Below are 16,375 nucleotides of genomic sequence, written 5' to 3'. Positions count from 1 at the left end.
CTTAGAGACAATAAAACGCAAGTATATCGATTGCTGCTTTCTTATACAACTCATATACATGTAGAACTTATGAATTCGCTATAAGCGTATAGTGAATTATGCTTATAGCGAATTTTTACAGTGTCCGCAGAAATTCGCTATATCAGAGTTTTACTGTATTATACTTTTGACACCACCCTGAAACCAAACCCTTACCCATAGGATCATGCAATTTACAATTTTGGTAAAGGACTACCTACTTACTTCTTCTAAATATCTATTTAGTTTCAATTTAGTATCAATAACACTAAAGAAGATGTTAATTAAATGTTTTAAACATAAACACTATACACTAAGTTTGTCCCCACCCTGGGGTCGGAATCCCTACCCTGGGGATCATGAAATTTACAATTTTGGCAGAGGCCTTCCTGCTCTACATCACTATGTATTTAGTTTTTCTTACACATGTGCGGTTCTAGAGAAGAAGATTTATGAAAATTGGTCAATTTTGGGCAGTTTTTGTCCTGCCCCTTATGCCCCAGGGGTGCAGAAGTCCTGAAATTTACAATTTAGGCCCCCCTTGTCCCAAGGTTGCTTCATACCAAATTTGAAAAGAATTGAAATTATAGTAGTTATCACGAAGAAGTTAGAAATGTTCAATTGTTATCGCACAACGGCAGTAATTGGTCACCTGAGTTTACTCAGGTGATCTAAAAATTGAAAAAGTATGCTGGTACAAAATCTCAGATTTCCTGTAAACAGGGGCTTAGCACAAATCTGTACCATGTGGAAAAACTACAGTATCATTAATTTGGAAAGTTTAACAATGAATTTTTTATTTCTACATAATTATGCTAAAATGTTTGCAATTAAAAGCTACATTCATACATGTACATCTACAAGATACCTGGGAACAGAGAGAGGATGTTTCTGTCGGTGACATGGGCAGTGGTAGTGGACGATAATGTGGTCAAGGAGTAGGGTGTGTTCATTAGCTGTGCTGTCCCAGCCACATATGTTGGAACACTGGCCACCTCTGCAAAATTGGAACAGACGAAATTATCAGTAGCCAACAAAATCACACTCCCTTAAATCTGCATAGAATAATTAATATGCTGTTAAATCTGCATAGAATAATTAATATGCTGTTAAATCTACATAGAATAATTCAGATGTTATTAAATCTGCATAGAATAATTAATATGCTATTAAATCTGCATAGAATAATTTAAAATATCATACATGCCAACTTTCCCGATTTAGGCGGGATCTTCCCAATTTTACCCTCCGGTCCCGCTTTCCCGATCGGGAAAGCAAAATTACCCTAAAATCCCGATTTGAAATTTTTTCCGACCAAAATTTCCGATTTCACGATTGAAAACGAGTTTGAAAGCAGGATAATCGTGAAATCTCGTGACCAGAATTGGAAATCCCGCGTCATTTCTGAACTGGCCAATCAGAAATCGGGACAATAGTCAGCCATTGCTGTTTACCTGTGTCGCATGGTGTCGGGTTGGTCTGCCTGTGTCGGGGTGTTTATTGGACAGTACGAAGCATGTTTTGATAGTAATTAATCGGGAAGACGGATTTCAAATTGACCTATCCTTTAACACAAACGTGAATGACAACGATGCTAGTGTCACCACCAAACAATTGGACATTCCGCCTCTCGCTGACAGCATCCAAAATTTGCAATAAGGTACGTCAAGTATATATTTTTTCCAACTATAATAATATAGGCTATCCAAATCTATCCGTCTATAGTGATGTATTATATAGTCTATATAGTGTAGTATTCATTAAATATACTTTGTGATGCGTAATTCGCACAAGTCTGTACTGAATTTTTTATTTAGCAAGTAGCCTTAATTTACAAGTAAAATCGTATATTTTGATGTGTTTTTTCCCTGGTAATTATTTCAGATGTCATGGGTGCAAAGGTTTTGTTCGCAAACTTCATAGCAGGGCAGATCACTCCTTTTTTGGTTGCAATGCAGATTATTCCACCAGTCTCTGCAAGCCCATGTTTACAGACAAGCATGATCGCCTTTGCAGTCATACCTAAATGCATGTGCTTTAATTTAAATTTTGATATATAGACCGGCCAATGTTTATTGTATGGTGTAAAAGGATGCAACCTTAAATATTATTTGATATTATGTATGTGACTTGTTGGAGAAGATTTTTTGCTGAATAGATGATTTTAATAAAATATTAATGTATATCTTTCAAAGTTTTTTTTATATAGTTAATGGTCAAACACATTTGATGTTGTGTTAATATATGATACATTAACAATGATTTGATTGATATTTTATTTGAAAGGACAAATATTTATTTTCATGCTAAAATGTCGTAAATTTTGAGCTTTGAAAAAAGGTCGTCGCGCGCAAAATCCCCCATGGGGATTTTTAAAAGTTGGCATGTATGAAATATGCTACAAAGAAATTTCACAAGTGATTGCATATTTACCAAAGTTTAAGTTAATATTAGCCTGACTAAATCCTGAGCCAAGAACCAGGAAAGAATATTTTCCATCTTCCATTCACAGAGCCTTACCGCGACTGCTGTATTCACAAATACTCTTCAGTGTAGCAGTACAAGTACTTGAATGCCATATTCCGGTTGAATCCAGATGGAAGCAGTCCACATCTGACGAAGTCACTGCAGGGTACGAGGACCAGATCTCACCATCTGCCCACTCTAACTGACCCTCCAGATTCCTGTCAGTCAGGCCAGTCCACGCCTGTCCAGTGGAAACCAAATTACTCACAAGAAAGGTCTGCAGGGCAACAGAGTCAATCTTTGCCAGGTGGGCGGTGGATCCCAGAGAAGCACATGTCTGTTCCGCATTCCCCCAGTTCTGGGCACTGGACTGTAGCTTATAGCAATGCCCATTGTTACTGTACAGGGAGCCTCCTGCATGACAAGCCTGCGGTTCTGTACAACGATAGTTCAACATTACAAAGCAAGGTCAAAAACCATTACGCATGTAACTTAGGAATAGAAATACAAGATTCAATACATACTGCTAAGTAACAAAATATATACCCCCCCCCCCCCCCCCCCCCCGGCACACTATATGATGGATAAAAACAGACTTCCTAAGATGAAGCCAGAAGTTGTCTAACGAAATGGTCATCTAGTGTGTGTATATATATATATATATTGATTGTTACGGTTCTGGACTTCACTCATTAAATACACTACTTTATACCTATACAACATTAAACTGACCTGATAGCAGATGTAACTTTAGAATTATCCAATTAAATCCATATCGTTTGTTACAATATGTGAGTAACTTTGTGACCTAAATTCAAACCAATTAATGTGATACTTTGCTGACCAAATTGTAAAGTCTGTTGATCAATCCAGCAGGCAATTGAAAACTCAACTGGTCTTTTGTAATTCGCTGTAATCATTTCTCATCTTAAAAACCAATATATGAAAAAGCAAAGTAAAACCATTCTTCGAAACTTACTGCTCTGACAAATCACGTTGTAGGCACTGTTGCAGTCAGTTCCGTGTATAGAATTGCTAGACTTGTCCCCGTACGCACAGTCCCCAGCTCCTGCATTGGTGACATCACTAGTCGTGAAATATGCCTTTGCTCCTGTCGTCCAGTAATATTCAGTGCCCATCTTCTTGGCATCCAAATAAATTCCTGTACTCACTGTGATGCAAGTTACAACAATTTCAAATAAAAATTAAAACAAAATATAACGTTTAAAAGCTTACATTTTTTCCATTGATATCAATCTCACTGAAATTACTCATGTAAAGCATTTTGTTTATTAATATCTGAAACATTAATGTTATATCAAATCCTTGGAGCAAATTTACATAGACAAAGTTAAAGTGTATCATGTTTTGGGTTTTTTTCCCCCCCACAAAAATGCACTAATTGCTAAAATTCTTATCTACATCAACATGTACTTGTTATATGTAACAAGCTTTGTAAAATTTCAAACTTGATTTTTTCTAACTATGCGACACAAAACCAGGAATTCTGGCGTCTTCATTCACCTGATCCTCCAAAATGGGTCATGACATCAGTCAGTTCAGATGGAAAATGAATGGACAGCATCATACCAGTGGAGCACTGCGTGACGCCCTGGGTGTGGGTGTAGGATGATGGTGCCATCATTAAACACCTACCATGGTACTCATGATGCGAGCTGTCACAACCACCTCCTAATCAACAAGGAACACATTGTCACCAATGTACTCATAAAATAATGGATCAATGTCAGTATCTACAAATTTTGCTTCCTATCAACATTTCTGATACAGAACATGCTCTTGTACTTCTATTATTCAAAGTAACAGTCGTCTTGGACTATACTTTCATTCGAAACAAGACATCAAGAGTTCCTAAAGAGTTTGATTACCAGTAAAGATCAATTTCATATAAAACTCATCTATCAAGATGCAGATTCCCATCCATTCCAATGCAGAAACAATCTTTTCCTACCTGTAGTTGATGTAATATTGTCATCTGGCAACCTGCTCAAGGTGTACTCCAGTTTGTGCGCCATGGAAAACACAGCCGAGATTGCTGTGGTCCCATTTTCATAATCAACGGAGGAAGGACACTCAATAGAGGGGGAAATGAGTGAGGTAGGAGGAACCACCTCCACAGTGATGGACCCCGAGGAATACCCCCCTTGAGTGGAGAGAATCCCCACCGATAGAGTGTAGGTGCCTGGTAACATATAGGTATAGGTGTTGGTACAAAACTGATTAGAGACCATTTGGACACGAGGTGAGCTGGTGTCTCCATGTTGCCATGTGTAGGACGTGATGGTCCTTAGACTTACACGGGCTGTAAACGAATGCTGCTGACCTGCTGTGATTTTGCCCACAAAGTCAAATTTCAGCCCACTATGAACCTGGAACACATTGCTGGCATAAGTTTTTTGGATGGTACCTGCTGTTCCTGAGCATTGTATATTCTCTCCACTGCTATAGGTCTTTGTAGAGCAATAACAATCTCCATAGTCTTCCAACTCTTTACCACATAAGCATACTCCTGATGTAATGACACCATAGGTGGTGTTTCTGTCAAAGCAGTTTTCTGTACAGTCTTGAACAACTGATGTTGTGGAACTGGATGAAAATAACACGGGAATTTTCCTGCCCTCTTCTGTGTCATCATAGCAGGAAGCATATTCATTGGGACCTGATTGGTAAAACCACAAATATAAAAGTTTTTTTGAATCAACAAAGTTTAATGATATTTTCATCCTTATACAGTAAAGCTTGTATAATCTGGTGAGCTGCAATCTGTAATGTTGTGTAAACCATACACATATTTCAGCACCCAACTGTTATTTGACACTTTGTCTAATCTTAATTTTTTTTTTCTGGATTAGACAAGTTTCACTGTACAGTATAACCATTGCATTTTACAAATTATGTGCACTCATATATTTATAAATTCAAAATATCTAAATTTATTGCAGTAAAGTAGCATTCTTTAAAAATAAAGGTATTAAATGAATCTTTTTAAATTTACATTTAAAGTTTTCCAATCAATATACATAAACAGTTATACACTAAATATTACACAACTGCTCTCCTGAAAATAAAGGTCAATTTGATTTTTAACTTCCTGTTCTTTTGTATGTGTATGTGATTTTGTCAAAACATAACTCCTGAAGTATTTGTGATTTGCTCGAATCAAAATGTTAAAGAGACGTTAAGTGATCTATGTACTTTATCCAAACATGAGAAAATTTAAAATGTATCATGATAGAGTCAATGTATCTGCATGACTGTTAGACGCTGAAATGTTCTACTACCCCAAGCAAATGACAGGTAAAAGAAAAATGAGCAAATGTTGAATGAACAAAAAGTGAACGCTTTGACAGCTAATCAGTCACTGAGCAACAAAAAAAAAATCCAAAAATAAAAACCAAACAAACACAATAAACACTGCTTGAATGAAATGAGAATGGTAAAAAGGGGTAGTAAAATGTTTCAGTGATTTTGCAAAGGCCTTCCTGTTAATTTTGTTTAATTCAATTATTAATACAGAATTAATTTCCAGTAGAATTCTTCCCCCTTGTACACAAAGTGAGAACATAAATCTCATGCAAATAAAGTCTAATAAAAATTTCAACACTTACAGTATTCATTAAAATTTTTCCATGGAAATAGTCTTGGTATATAAATGTAATTATACATTCATTAAAATTTCCAATACATTTGCATATTAGTTTTATAGCCTGAATTTTTTTTTTCTCAATTTTAATGCAGGCAATGGATCCCATCCAAATCATATCGAGACCACACAGCACATCTCAAACAGAATCACACATGCACATATATATAAGAAATTAGTTTCATTTTCTAAAATACATAAGAGCATGATCTGCTACACTTCATGTCAGCATACTTCACAATGCGCATTAATGCTGCATAAAAAGTATGCTGGCGTGAGGCATTGCAATTCTTACCCTCATGCATTTTCAAAAATGATATTTACATTCTACTTTTATTTCTGTCAGAATTTCCAGCTTTTAAAATAGATCTAATAAATTTATAAAGATTTATATGCACATTGTTTTGAACTGCAGTGCACTCATGAGGAAATGGCTATCAATACAAATTGTAAAGATATCAAAAGCAGAACATTGAAAATGTAAATATATATACATGTACATGTGCAATTGATATTAATCACCAACAACACTCACACACAGATTTACACATATATATATACACACACACAAAACAAACACACAATTACATATACATGTGTGTGTTAGTGGTTAAATGAAATTGCAGTAGTTTAGTTTGTATCTTTCTGTTAGTAATTGATGGTGTTAAGCAAGGTTGCCCACTCAGAGACCACTTAATATGCATTGAGACATATTCAATAAAACTAATGATTGCACAACAAGCAGATATCATATCATAAATAATGCATAAAATTAAGATAAAAAAACAAATGCTTCCGATTCAAGGCCTAAATAAAAATATTACTTGTCTTGCAACCCACCATGTTGATATCAAGGTGACGCTTACATATGGGAATGGGAGCATAAAGATTACGTGAAAGTAGGCAAAGCTGTTGGTAAAGAAAATATTTCACTACAGAAAATCAATAAAAATATAGTTCCAAACTTTGGATTATATATAATGCAATGAAACAATTTTGATATTTATATATATATATAAACAAAATAAAGTTTTAATTTAGGCCTTATACCGTACTTACAAAATAATTGCCACATGTAACTGGAAAGCTTTAAAAGCAAAGACATGTACACACAAATATAACTGGAATGGTGAATGCAAATTTAGCACTCTATTTTTAAGTAATGGACAAAGCCAACAGTGGACAAGCCAACAGTGTCAGAGAGCTAGCCAAGTTTTTGGTGATGGTAAAATGCCTTTAAAGCACGTGATTAAAAGATATTTTGAAAGCTGTAATTTTTGTAACTCTGGGAATCTACACTAAATATTCAAAAACAGTAAAATACAATTGAGGATGTGAGACATTAACAAATTTATGTGCCTACAATGAGTAAAACAAGATACAAAATACAAACTAGATATGCATGCAGAGATATCAATACAAATAGCCGATATGTATCAATCACATAAAATTTTATCTCTGTTGATTGTCCTATGTATTCATACATGTCAAACATTGTGCATAATACTATCTAGAGTTCATAAATAGAATCTAACCTCAGTAAAATCATACCTAAGGAATTACTTATTTAACATTTATTATGATGATTTTATTTCCCATCATATCAAACATTCACTAATATAGGATGATTCCATTTGATATCGAATTCCACCACAACTCTTCTTTTAAATTCCTGTACAACATACCATTTCAGAATATCATGGCTGCTTTGTCTACCATTTTACATAGTATAAGAGCTTTAAAATGTAAGGAAAAAATAAATGTATAAGCTTAAATCTGATCCATTTGATTGAAGTCTACTCCTCACGTTGTATGCACAGTGGTGAAATTGTTTAATTTAGGTGGATCTACAGAATCAAAGTTTTAAAGTAAAGTGCACCCATCTGAAGTTGGATGTGAATGATGCATACTTGCACGCATGTCTGCATTCACCAACGTCCACCAGCAGACCAGGTATGATGGAGCTTAGTCTTAAAATGTGCCAGTTATAATCCATACACATTCTGAATATGTATATAGCCACAAAATTAAAAAATCAATATATGCACCCAGGGGTGCATGAGCCGAGTTGCATGGGATACATTGTAAAGTCAGGAATGATGTGACATAGTTATGTTCCCCAAACAAAGTTTGGGAACATATTGTTTTTACTTTGTTTCTTATTATTATTATTAAGGTCTTCCGTTTCTAACGGAAGACCTTCTAGTGATTCTACTGTTTATTATTATTATTATTTTTTTTTTTTTTTTCCCTTTCGTCTCCGAGACTGTGGATGGATTTTCCTGAAACTTTCACAGGTTATAGAGAACGATGGTACCTCGAGGCATTTTTTTCATTTTTTCAAAATTCACTTCCGGTCGCAAGATATGTCCAATTTTCGTCTTTTTACAAGATATTTTGTCCAGCATTTTTCTCAGAAACGGTAAAAGATAGAGTCACCAAAATTTCAGAGTTAATAGATCTCACTTTGTAGGCGTGCAGTAGGGGGTTAAGAATGTCGGCCGTCACTTCCGGTCGTCACCGGAAGTGATTAAAAGAAACATGAATTTCAAACTTTTTTCTTTCAAATTGAAACCTATTTCGGTTTACTATATCTCGTTCTAATTCTCAAAAAATGTTGACCCCACCGGAAGTTGAATCTTCAACTTCCGGTTATATCAAATAAAGCCTATTCATTCTCTCATTTTTCAGTGCCATAAATCTCGGTCATGAAACTAGTTAATGAGTTGAGTTTTAAATATATAATAGTCACTATAAATGTCTAGAGCAACGTCAAATATTTTTGTAAAATTTACTTCCGGTCGGCAAATACGGCTTATTAGCTGTTTTCGTTGTCCAGCGTTTTTCTCAATAACGGTAAAAGATAGAGTCACCAAATTTTCAGAGTTAATAGATCTCACTTTGTAGGCGTGCAGTAGGGGGTTAAGAATGTCGGCCGTCACTTCCGGTCGTCACCGGAAGTGATTAAATGAATCATATATTTCAAACTTTTTTCTTTCAAACTGAAACCTATATCGGTTTACTAGGTCTGGTTCTAATTCTCAAAAAAAATGTTGACCCCACCGGAAGTTGAAACTCCAACTTCCGGTTATATCAAAGAAAGACTATTCATTCTCTCATTTTTCAGTGCCATAAATCTCGGTCATAAAACAAGTTAATGATTTGAATTTTACAAATGTTATAGACATTATAAATGTCTAAAGTAAATTTAAATATTTTTGAAAAAATTCACTTCCGGTCGTGAGATATAGGGTGGACATATTCAAACCTTGTTTTTTCAGTTTCTCAATAATGAATATAGATAGACGCTTGAAACTTGTAGAGTTGATCAACTGACATTAGTCCATTGTACACATACATTCAATTTTTTTGTCCATCACTTCCGGTCTATACCGGAAGTATTTGAAAAAATGTCGATTTTCCGATTTCTTCCGAGTGATTTCTCAGAGATGGCTGAAATTTTCAGGAATAATGTCTTATGAAATGACCTTGCTATAATTCTTTTTGTTTTTACAAAATTCACTTCCGGTCGGAAAATATAGCCGATTTTCTGTTTCTCAAAAGGAATTTTGTCCAGCATTTTTCTTGGAAAAGGTAAAATATAGGTTCATCAAACATTCAGGGATGATCAATCTCTGTTTGTAGGCGTGAAGTAGTGGGTTGAACATGTCGACCGTCACTTCCTGTCGTCACCGGAAGTGATGGAAGGAATCGCAAATTTCAATCTTTTTCTTTTAAATTGAAACCTATACTAGTTTATTAACTCTCTTTCAAAGTGTCAAAAGAATATTGAGTATGTCGGTAGACAAAACGACTACTTCCGGTTTCTTGATAAAATACCTTTTTACTTTTCGTCTCTTTGTCCCCATGAATCTCGCTTATATTTGAAGTCTTTCATATGATTTTCACATGTCTTAATAAAAGTATCAACTTCTAAAGTTCTGATAATTTTGTTTTTCAAAATTGACTTCCGGTCGGTAGTAACCTACTACTTTTTCTTTCTTTAGTCTACTTCTTTTTGTTGAGAACTCTTTCAGATAGAGACGTGAAATTTTCAGGGAATATAGACAGTAAAGAGTCGCTGTCATTTATAGGAAAACGCATCTGAATAGTACTTCCGGCCGTCACCGGAAGTTACGAGAAAGGAGTAAAAAATTCGATAATACATTTCTCATTTAATATTCAAGTACATTCTCTGATATATTTGAATGGTTTTCGTAGGATCAGAAAACTCTTTACCGGAAGTGAACAAACGGAAGACCTACTCATTACTAGTAATGAGTGTCTAGTTATTATTATTATTATTCTTTTTCTCCGGTACTTTTTTGTCCGGTAGTGTTCTCAGAAACTACAAAAGGGATCGATATGAAACTTTCCAGGATGATAGTATAGCGTTTGTAAATGTGCATAGTGATAGTCATTTTGTTTGCACGTGCATGCACGCGCGCGCACGTGCATTGCAATTTTGGTACAAAAAATGGAAAATCAGAATATTGAAGGAAGCGATATAAAACCTAAATAGGATGATAGTATATCATTTGTACATATGAAAAATAATAGTTATTTTGCCAGCACGTGCACGCATGCGCGTGCACGCGCATTACAAAATTTGTACGCTAACTTTGGAATCAGTCCAACTTTTTTGTTGTTCATTGAAATGGCTTGAAATTCATATCATAGGTAGATATTGAGACCCTTAACTGATTTACATGGTCAAAATTACCAATTTGCACGCGCATGCACGTGCGCTTCATTTTGATTGGATAATGCTAAAACGTTTGTAACTATCTTATTTATGAAGCGAATGAGATGATATTCACAGCATAGGTAGACAATATGTGTATCTATATGTTGGTGTAACAAAAAATGCCAACGCACACGCGCGTGCAACGTTTTTTAAATGTTCAATTTTTAAAGGACGATAACGTGTTTGTTTTTCATCAAATTCTATTCATATTAAGGGTTTAGATGTATCTTGGTACTCCTTACAAATTGCTGTGGTTAGAATTACTGCTCAGCACGTGCATGCACGTGTGCTGATTTCTGATTGGACGATTTTAAAATCGCTATAACTTCCTTATATTTGGTGGAAACGTTATGAAATTCATACTGTGGGTATATGATACAAATGCCTGTTGAACGACATCAACAAAAATTCGGAATCATACACGCGTGCACGTGTATGCACGTGCAATGCTTTCTTTCATTTCTTGGTACTGAAATGACCATATTGAACGTACAACATGTAATTAAAGGCTAAAATAAAATGATTTTTTGCTATAGATTCACAAGGACATCACTTTTTAATTGGCGGAGGTTTGGGGAACATCTGTAACGGTCCCCGTTACAATTAGAACTAGTTATAATTATGAATATTCGGATTTAAACTTTTAGAGTTATCATGCAGATCCAGATATTTCTAAAATTTTCAATCTTTTTTCAGAACTGTGACCTTGACCTTTTTTCTCCAAAATCAATAGGGGGTCTTCCTAACCTGCTATCCAACAATATAACCAAGTTTCATTTGATTCAGTTTTAAACTTTTCGAGTTACTGTCCAGAAACCATATTTGTCTGAAGTTTTCAATCTATTTTTGGTCACTGTGACCTTGACCTTTGACCTTTTTTTCTCCAAAATCAATAGGCACCTTGCTTTGCTGGTATCAACAATATATCCAAGTTTCATTTGATTCAAATTAAATTTTTTCGAGTTATCCTCCTGAAACCAAATTTTTTTTGAATTTTAAATCTATTTTCGGTCACTGTGACCTTGACCTTTGACCTATTTTCTCCAAAACCAATAGGACAATATATCTAAGTATCATTTGATTCGGATTTAAACTTTCTGAGTTATCATCCAGAAACCAATTTTTTTTTTTAATTTTCATTGTATTTTCGGTCACTGTGACCTTGACCTTTGACCTATTTTCTCCAAATCAATAGGGGTCTTCCTTACCTGGTACATAACAATATTTTTAAGTATCATTTGATTCAGATTTAAACTTTCTGAGTTATCATCCGGAAACCAAATTTTTCTGAAATTTTTATTGTATTTTTGGTCACTGTGACCTTGACCTTTGACCATTTCCCCCCAAAATTAATAGGGGTCTTCCTTATCTGGTACCCAACAATATATCTAAGTTTCATTTGATTACATTGTAAACGTTTTGAGTTATCATCCAGAAACCAATTGTTGATGCCCGCCCGCATCACCAAACCAACAGCCGAGTTAAACTTCGTTGCAACTCGGCTAAAAATGAGGCCAGTGACCTACTTTTAGGTCACAATACACCTCCAACAAGTTTGATGGCCCTAAACCTCAGTGCTCAAAATAATGATCCAAACACAACTTAAATACATGCGGCCATAAAATGTCAAAATTAGGCCACAGTGACCTTTTCGATTGTGACACACCTTCTCCCCAATATGCATCAACTGACCAAGTTTGATGGTTTTAGACCTCACAATTTGCAAGATATGATCTGGACACAATCTGGGTAGGTTATAGTAGCCATAGAATTCAAAGGAGACCATTGGGTCACGACAGTTAGTTACTCATAGGCCTGACAGTGCACACAAAAAGCTAAGAGACGGATGGACAGACAAGCCCATACCATAATAATGCCTTGCAGATATTGCATACTAAGAAATACGATATCTAAAATATTTTTTATGACACATCGTAAGTGTACTCTCAGAAAAATGACTGACATTACAGTCATATACTTATTCAATAACATCAGCCAAATAAATCAGCTGCGCAAATATTTCACGACTTTGAATGTGGGGGTGTCTCCATCTGTATAGGACTTTGAGAAGTACTTTAAAATGCTCAATAATCATGCAATTACTGGGATAAACAACAATTGTGTAAGCATTGTAAATTCTAGCTCAGGTTTTGATAAATTTAAGCAAATATTACATTCATTTTTTGATCAGTTAACTGGGACTGACTAGCTCCTCCTACACGGTATTATCCATTGGCACCCTTGTTCTGACATGTTAGAATAAACAGAATCAACAATGCATTTCTCACATCTGGGTTCACAGAGACCTGCCACCTTTAATGGGGGAAGGAGGAGGGGGTAAACACTTGACTAGCCATCTACTACCACTGAAGACTCACCAACACACCCATGGCGAGGATGGTATGATGTGGTCCCGGAGATACATGGTGGTCTCTGGGTGTCCCTTTTGGACTTAACATGACTGCACTCCACCACTGTTATCGTGTTAAATATAAAGCACACAGGTTAGACAACATTTTCATATTTCAACAGACATTACAGGGATGGGTTAAGGTTGGTCAGGATTAGTTTTAAAAGCATAGAGGTGCATTAGAATGCTAAAAATTGACACAAGCCAAAATTGACATACAGCAAGCCAAAAATTGACACATAGCAAGCCAAAAATTGACATACAGCAAGCCAAAATTGATGATGTCCATATGTAAAAAATGTGATAAAATGCATCATTCAAGTTTTACTGTTAATCAAGTTTTTTTTTTTTTGGTTCTTGAAGACTGGTTATGAGCAGAATGAAAATATTGTATGGTGTGATTGCTTCAAGGGTGTTCAGACTGAAACATAGGCTGTGAAGCTCGTCCTGTTTCTGCAGTGTGCTTATATCTACCTGTGTGTTTAATTTGCTCATTTAAGATAAATGTGTTGTTAGTGTGTCAGCGAGTGAACGGATATATCTGCGCTGCATTAGATATATACTTTGCGAACAATTAGTAATTTCAGATAACGCATTTTACATCTTATATTCGCATTCATCTTACACGCCTAAGAAATATTTCCTAATACAAATGCTTGAAATCTACGAAAGACCAAATTACTTAAAAGCACCGCATGCTGATGTTCGATCTCTGTAAAATAATTTATTTTAATTGTTTATTCCATTAATCTTTAAAACTAAAGTAAATGTGGTCAACAGGTGTCAATTTCATAAAATTAATTGTTACCTTCACCTGTCTAAGTTAAATATGCATTCTATTCAATTTAATGCTTTTCTTGTTTCCCATTACCACTTGCAATCATACACCTATCAACCCAAACATATATATCTATATATTCCCTATGTTTATAAGCTGTGTTTCACCTGGCTCTCCAAGTATTGTCAATCAAACACCCTTGTTAGGTTCTGTCCCCTCACACTTATTTACAAACCATTTTCACACTTTCATATTTATCTCTACAAAACATTTAACTAAAATTGTGACTGGGATTTTTTTTCCAATTGAGTTCATAGCTGCAGTAACCAATGCTTTTGGCAGATATGACTTAATCAAAATTCGTGTGAAAATGGTTACTTTGGTTTCTAGTGCCACAATAACCTGTGCTTTTGTCAAGGTCAATTCTGTGCATTTCAAGTCTACCACACTTGCAATTTATAATCTGGACATGTTAAAAATCTGTAAATAATCTTCGAACTTCTACAGAAGCATCTTTTAATTAATTAAACCATTTATTCAAAATTAAAACTGCAAAACTAAAGAAACAAACCATTTTCTCATTAAAACAATGCTCTAGATAAAATTTAAAAAATCATCTTTTACTTGTAGACTTGAGATCAATTTGTAAAAAAAAAATTGAGTAAAGTGGTCAAAGGAATAAACACAAGTTCAGTGTGGCAGATTGAAACATCACCCCAATACCTCCTCTGTTTATGCATTAGTTGTTTATTTTCTTACCACTTGAACGCTTTTTTCTAGCATGCATTACTAAATATTTTTGGATGCTTTTCTGGAATTTTCGTTGATGACGATGTACAAAGCGCAATGTGTACCGACATTTTGACACTAAAATTGATAATAAAAAAAATCAGAAGATTAAGGTTTCTCAAACGGCTCTGTCAATTTCTGTTTATATCACATGTTTCATCACGAATTGTTTTTCTCTTATTGGAATATATTTTCGTCTCTACTAGAGATGAAGGGTTGTTATTCTCTATAAATCTGATAGAAACACACAAGAGGAATTGGATCCAAACTCTATGGGGACTTATATATACAAAAGAAATAGAAAACAGCTCAGAACTCAAGCAGCAGGGATGAAATGGTCAAAGTACAAAATCGCCCTACACCTTCATCTTACCAGGGGCACGTTTTGACCTAATTTTGGGCCACTGTTTGATCAGACACGACGCAGGGTTTTGCTTTGTCTTGCAAAGACACGCTAAAATTCATATCAATGCAAGAAGAATTTAATTGTGAGCTCTCAAGAAAAACTGCATATAAACTAAACATGCAAAAAGATTGTTTTTAAATAATAACATAAAAAGCATCATAAATATTAAGCAAATTATTAAAAAAAAAAAAAGTCATGTATCTACTTTAAATTAAAGTGCTTTTATATAGTATCTTGGTTATAAAAGTTCTAAAAGAAAAAAAAAAGAATATATACCAAAATAGAACATAAAATATATCAAGCATGGCAAATTGGTGCCAACATGCAAAATTTAGTATGGCATTTAGAAAGAACAAATTGTCAAATTACAGAATAAAATCCTTGGTGAATAGCCTTGAACTTTCTCAATGCATAAGGTGTCACAAATCACACTTTTAACATTCAGTGAAATGGTGGTTTTTTTCTATATGTACAGTATTCTTTAATAATTAGCTTTCCCAAAAAAAAATTCCTAATGCTATAAAAATTCAAGGAAATCCACATCAAAATGTAAATCAAATGGTGTCAAAAGTTATATGAATTCATCTAAAATCATAATAAGAAAAAAGAAATAAAAATTAAGTCTGTGAAATCAATTCAAGTCTTGTAATATATTAAGTGAAATACATATTCTACACATTATAACAGGTACTTACACCAACTGGCCCTATTAGTAAGATTAAACATTGGCACATCCAACATATTGCTGCACTTGACATTCTGTTTATCGACTAGAACGAGACCAGATGAGGTTTCCAACTGGATGAGTTTATCGTGGAAATCTTTCAGACTACAGGTACACTCCCAGGGATTCTCTGCTAAACTTCTGCAATTCAGAATCCAAAATATAACACATCTTTTCATTTATGAAACCTCACACACACACACAAACACTATGGCTTCTGCCATATAATATTCTAAGCAGAGCTATAATGATCAGGAAGAAAAAGTCTGCAGAAGATTGTACGCATGGAAGCTTTGTTGATACTACTTTTTTTAAGTTTACTGTTTTTCAGTCCATCAATTAATTAACATAGCTTGCAAATCACTTGCTTTTC

The 16,375-nt window shown here is 34.7% G+C and overlaps 1 protein-coding gene across 1 annotated transcript in view; it reads right to left on the bottom strand.

Annotated features, from left to right (window-relative positions):
* The window catches only part of LOC125672010 (polycystin-1-like), a 79,104-nt gene that overhangs the window by 33,660 nt on the left and 29,069 nt on the right, over positions 1-16,375 (bottom strand). The window contains exons 11-17 of the mRNA XM_056162162.1: positions 15,974-16,143; positions 13,274-13,369; positions 4,457-5,164; positions 4,009-4,176; positions 3,464-3,655; positions 2,539-2,919; positions 887-1,015 (exon numbers count right to left, since the gene is read on the bottom strand). Coding sequence (XP_056018137.1) covers positions 887-1,015; positions 2,539-2,919; positions 3,464-3,655; positions 4,009-4,176; positions 4,457-5,164; positions 13,274-13,369; positions 15,974-16,143 — 1,844 coding nt within the window. The remainder of the gene's footprint in view (positions 1-886; positions 1,016-2,538; positions 2,920-3,463; positions 3,656-4,008; positions 4,177-4,456; positions 5,165-13,273; positions 13,370-15,973; positions 16,144-16,375) is intronic.

The sequence above is a fragment of the Ostrea edulis genome, chromosome 4, assembly GCF_947568905.1.
Source record: "Ostrea edulis chromosome 4, xbOstEdul1.1, whole genome shotgun sequence".
Lineage (NCBI taxonomy): Eukaryota > Metazoa > Mollusca > Bivalvia > Ostreida > Ostreidae > Ostrea > Ostrea edulis.
This window is presented reverse-complemented; position numbering and strand designations above follow the sequence as displayed.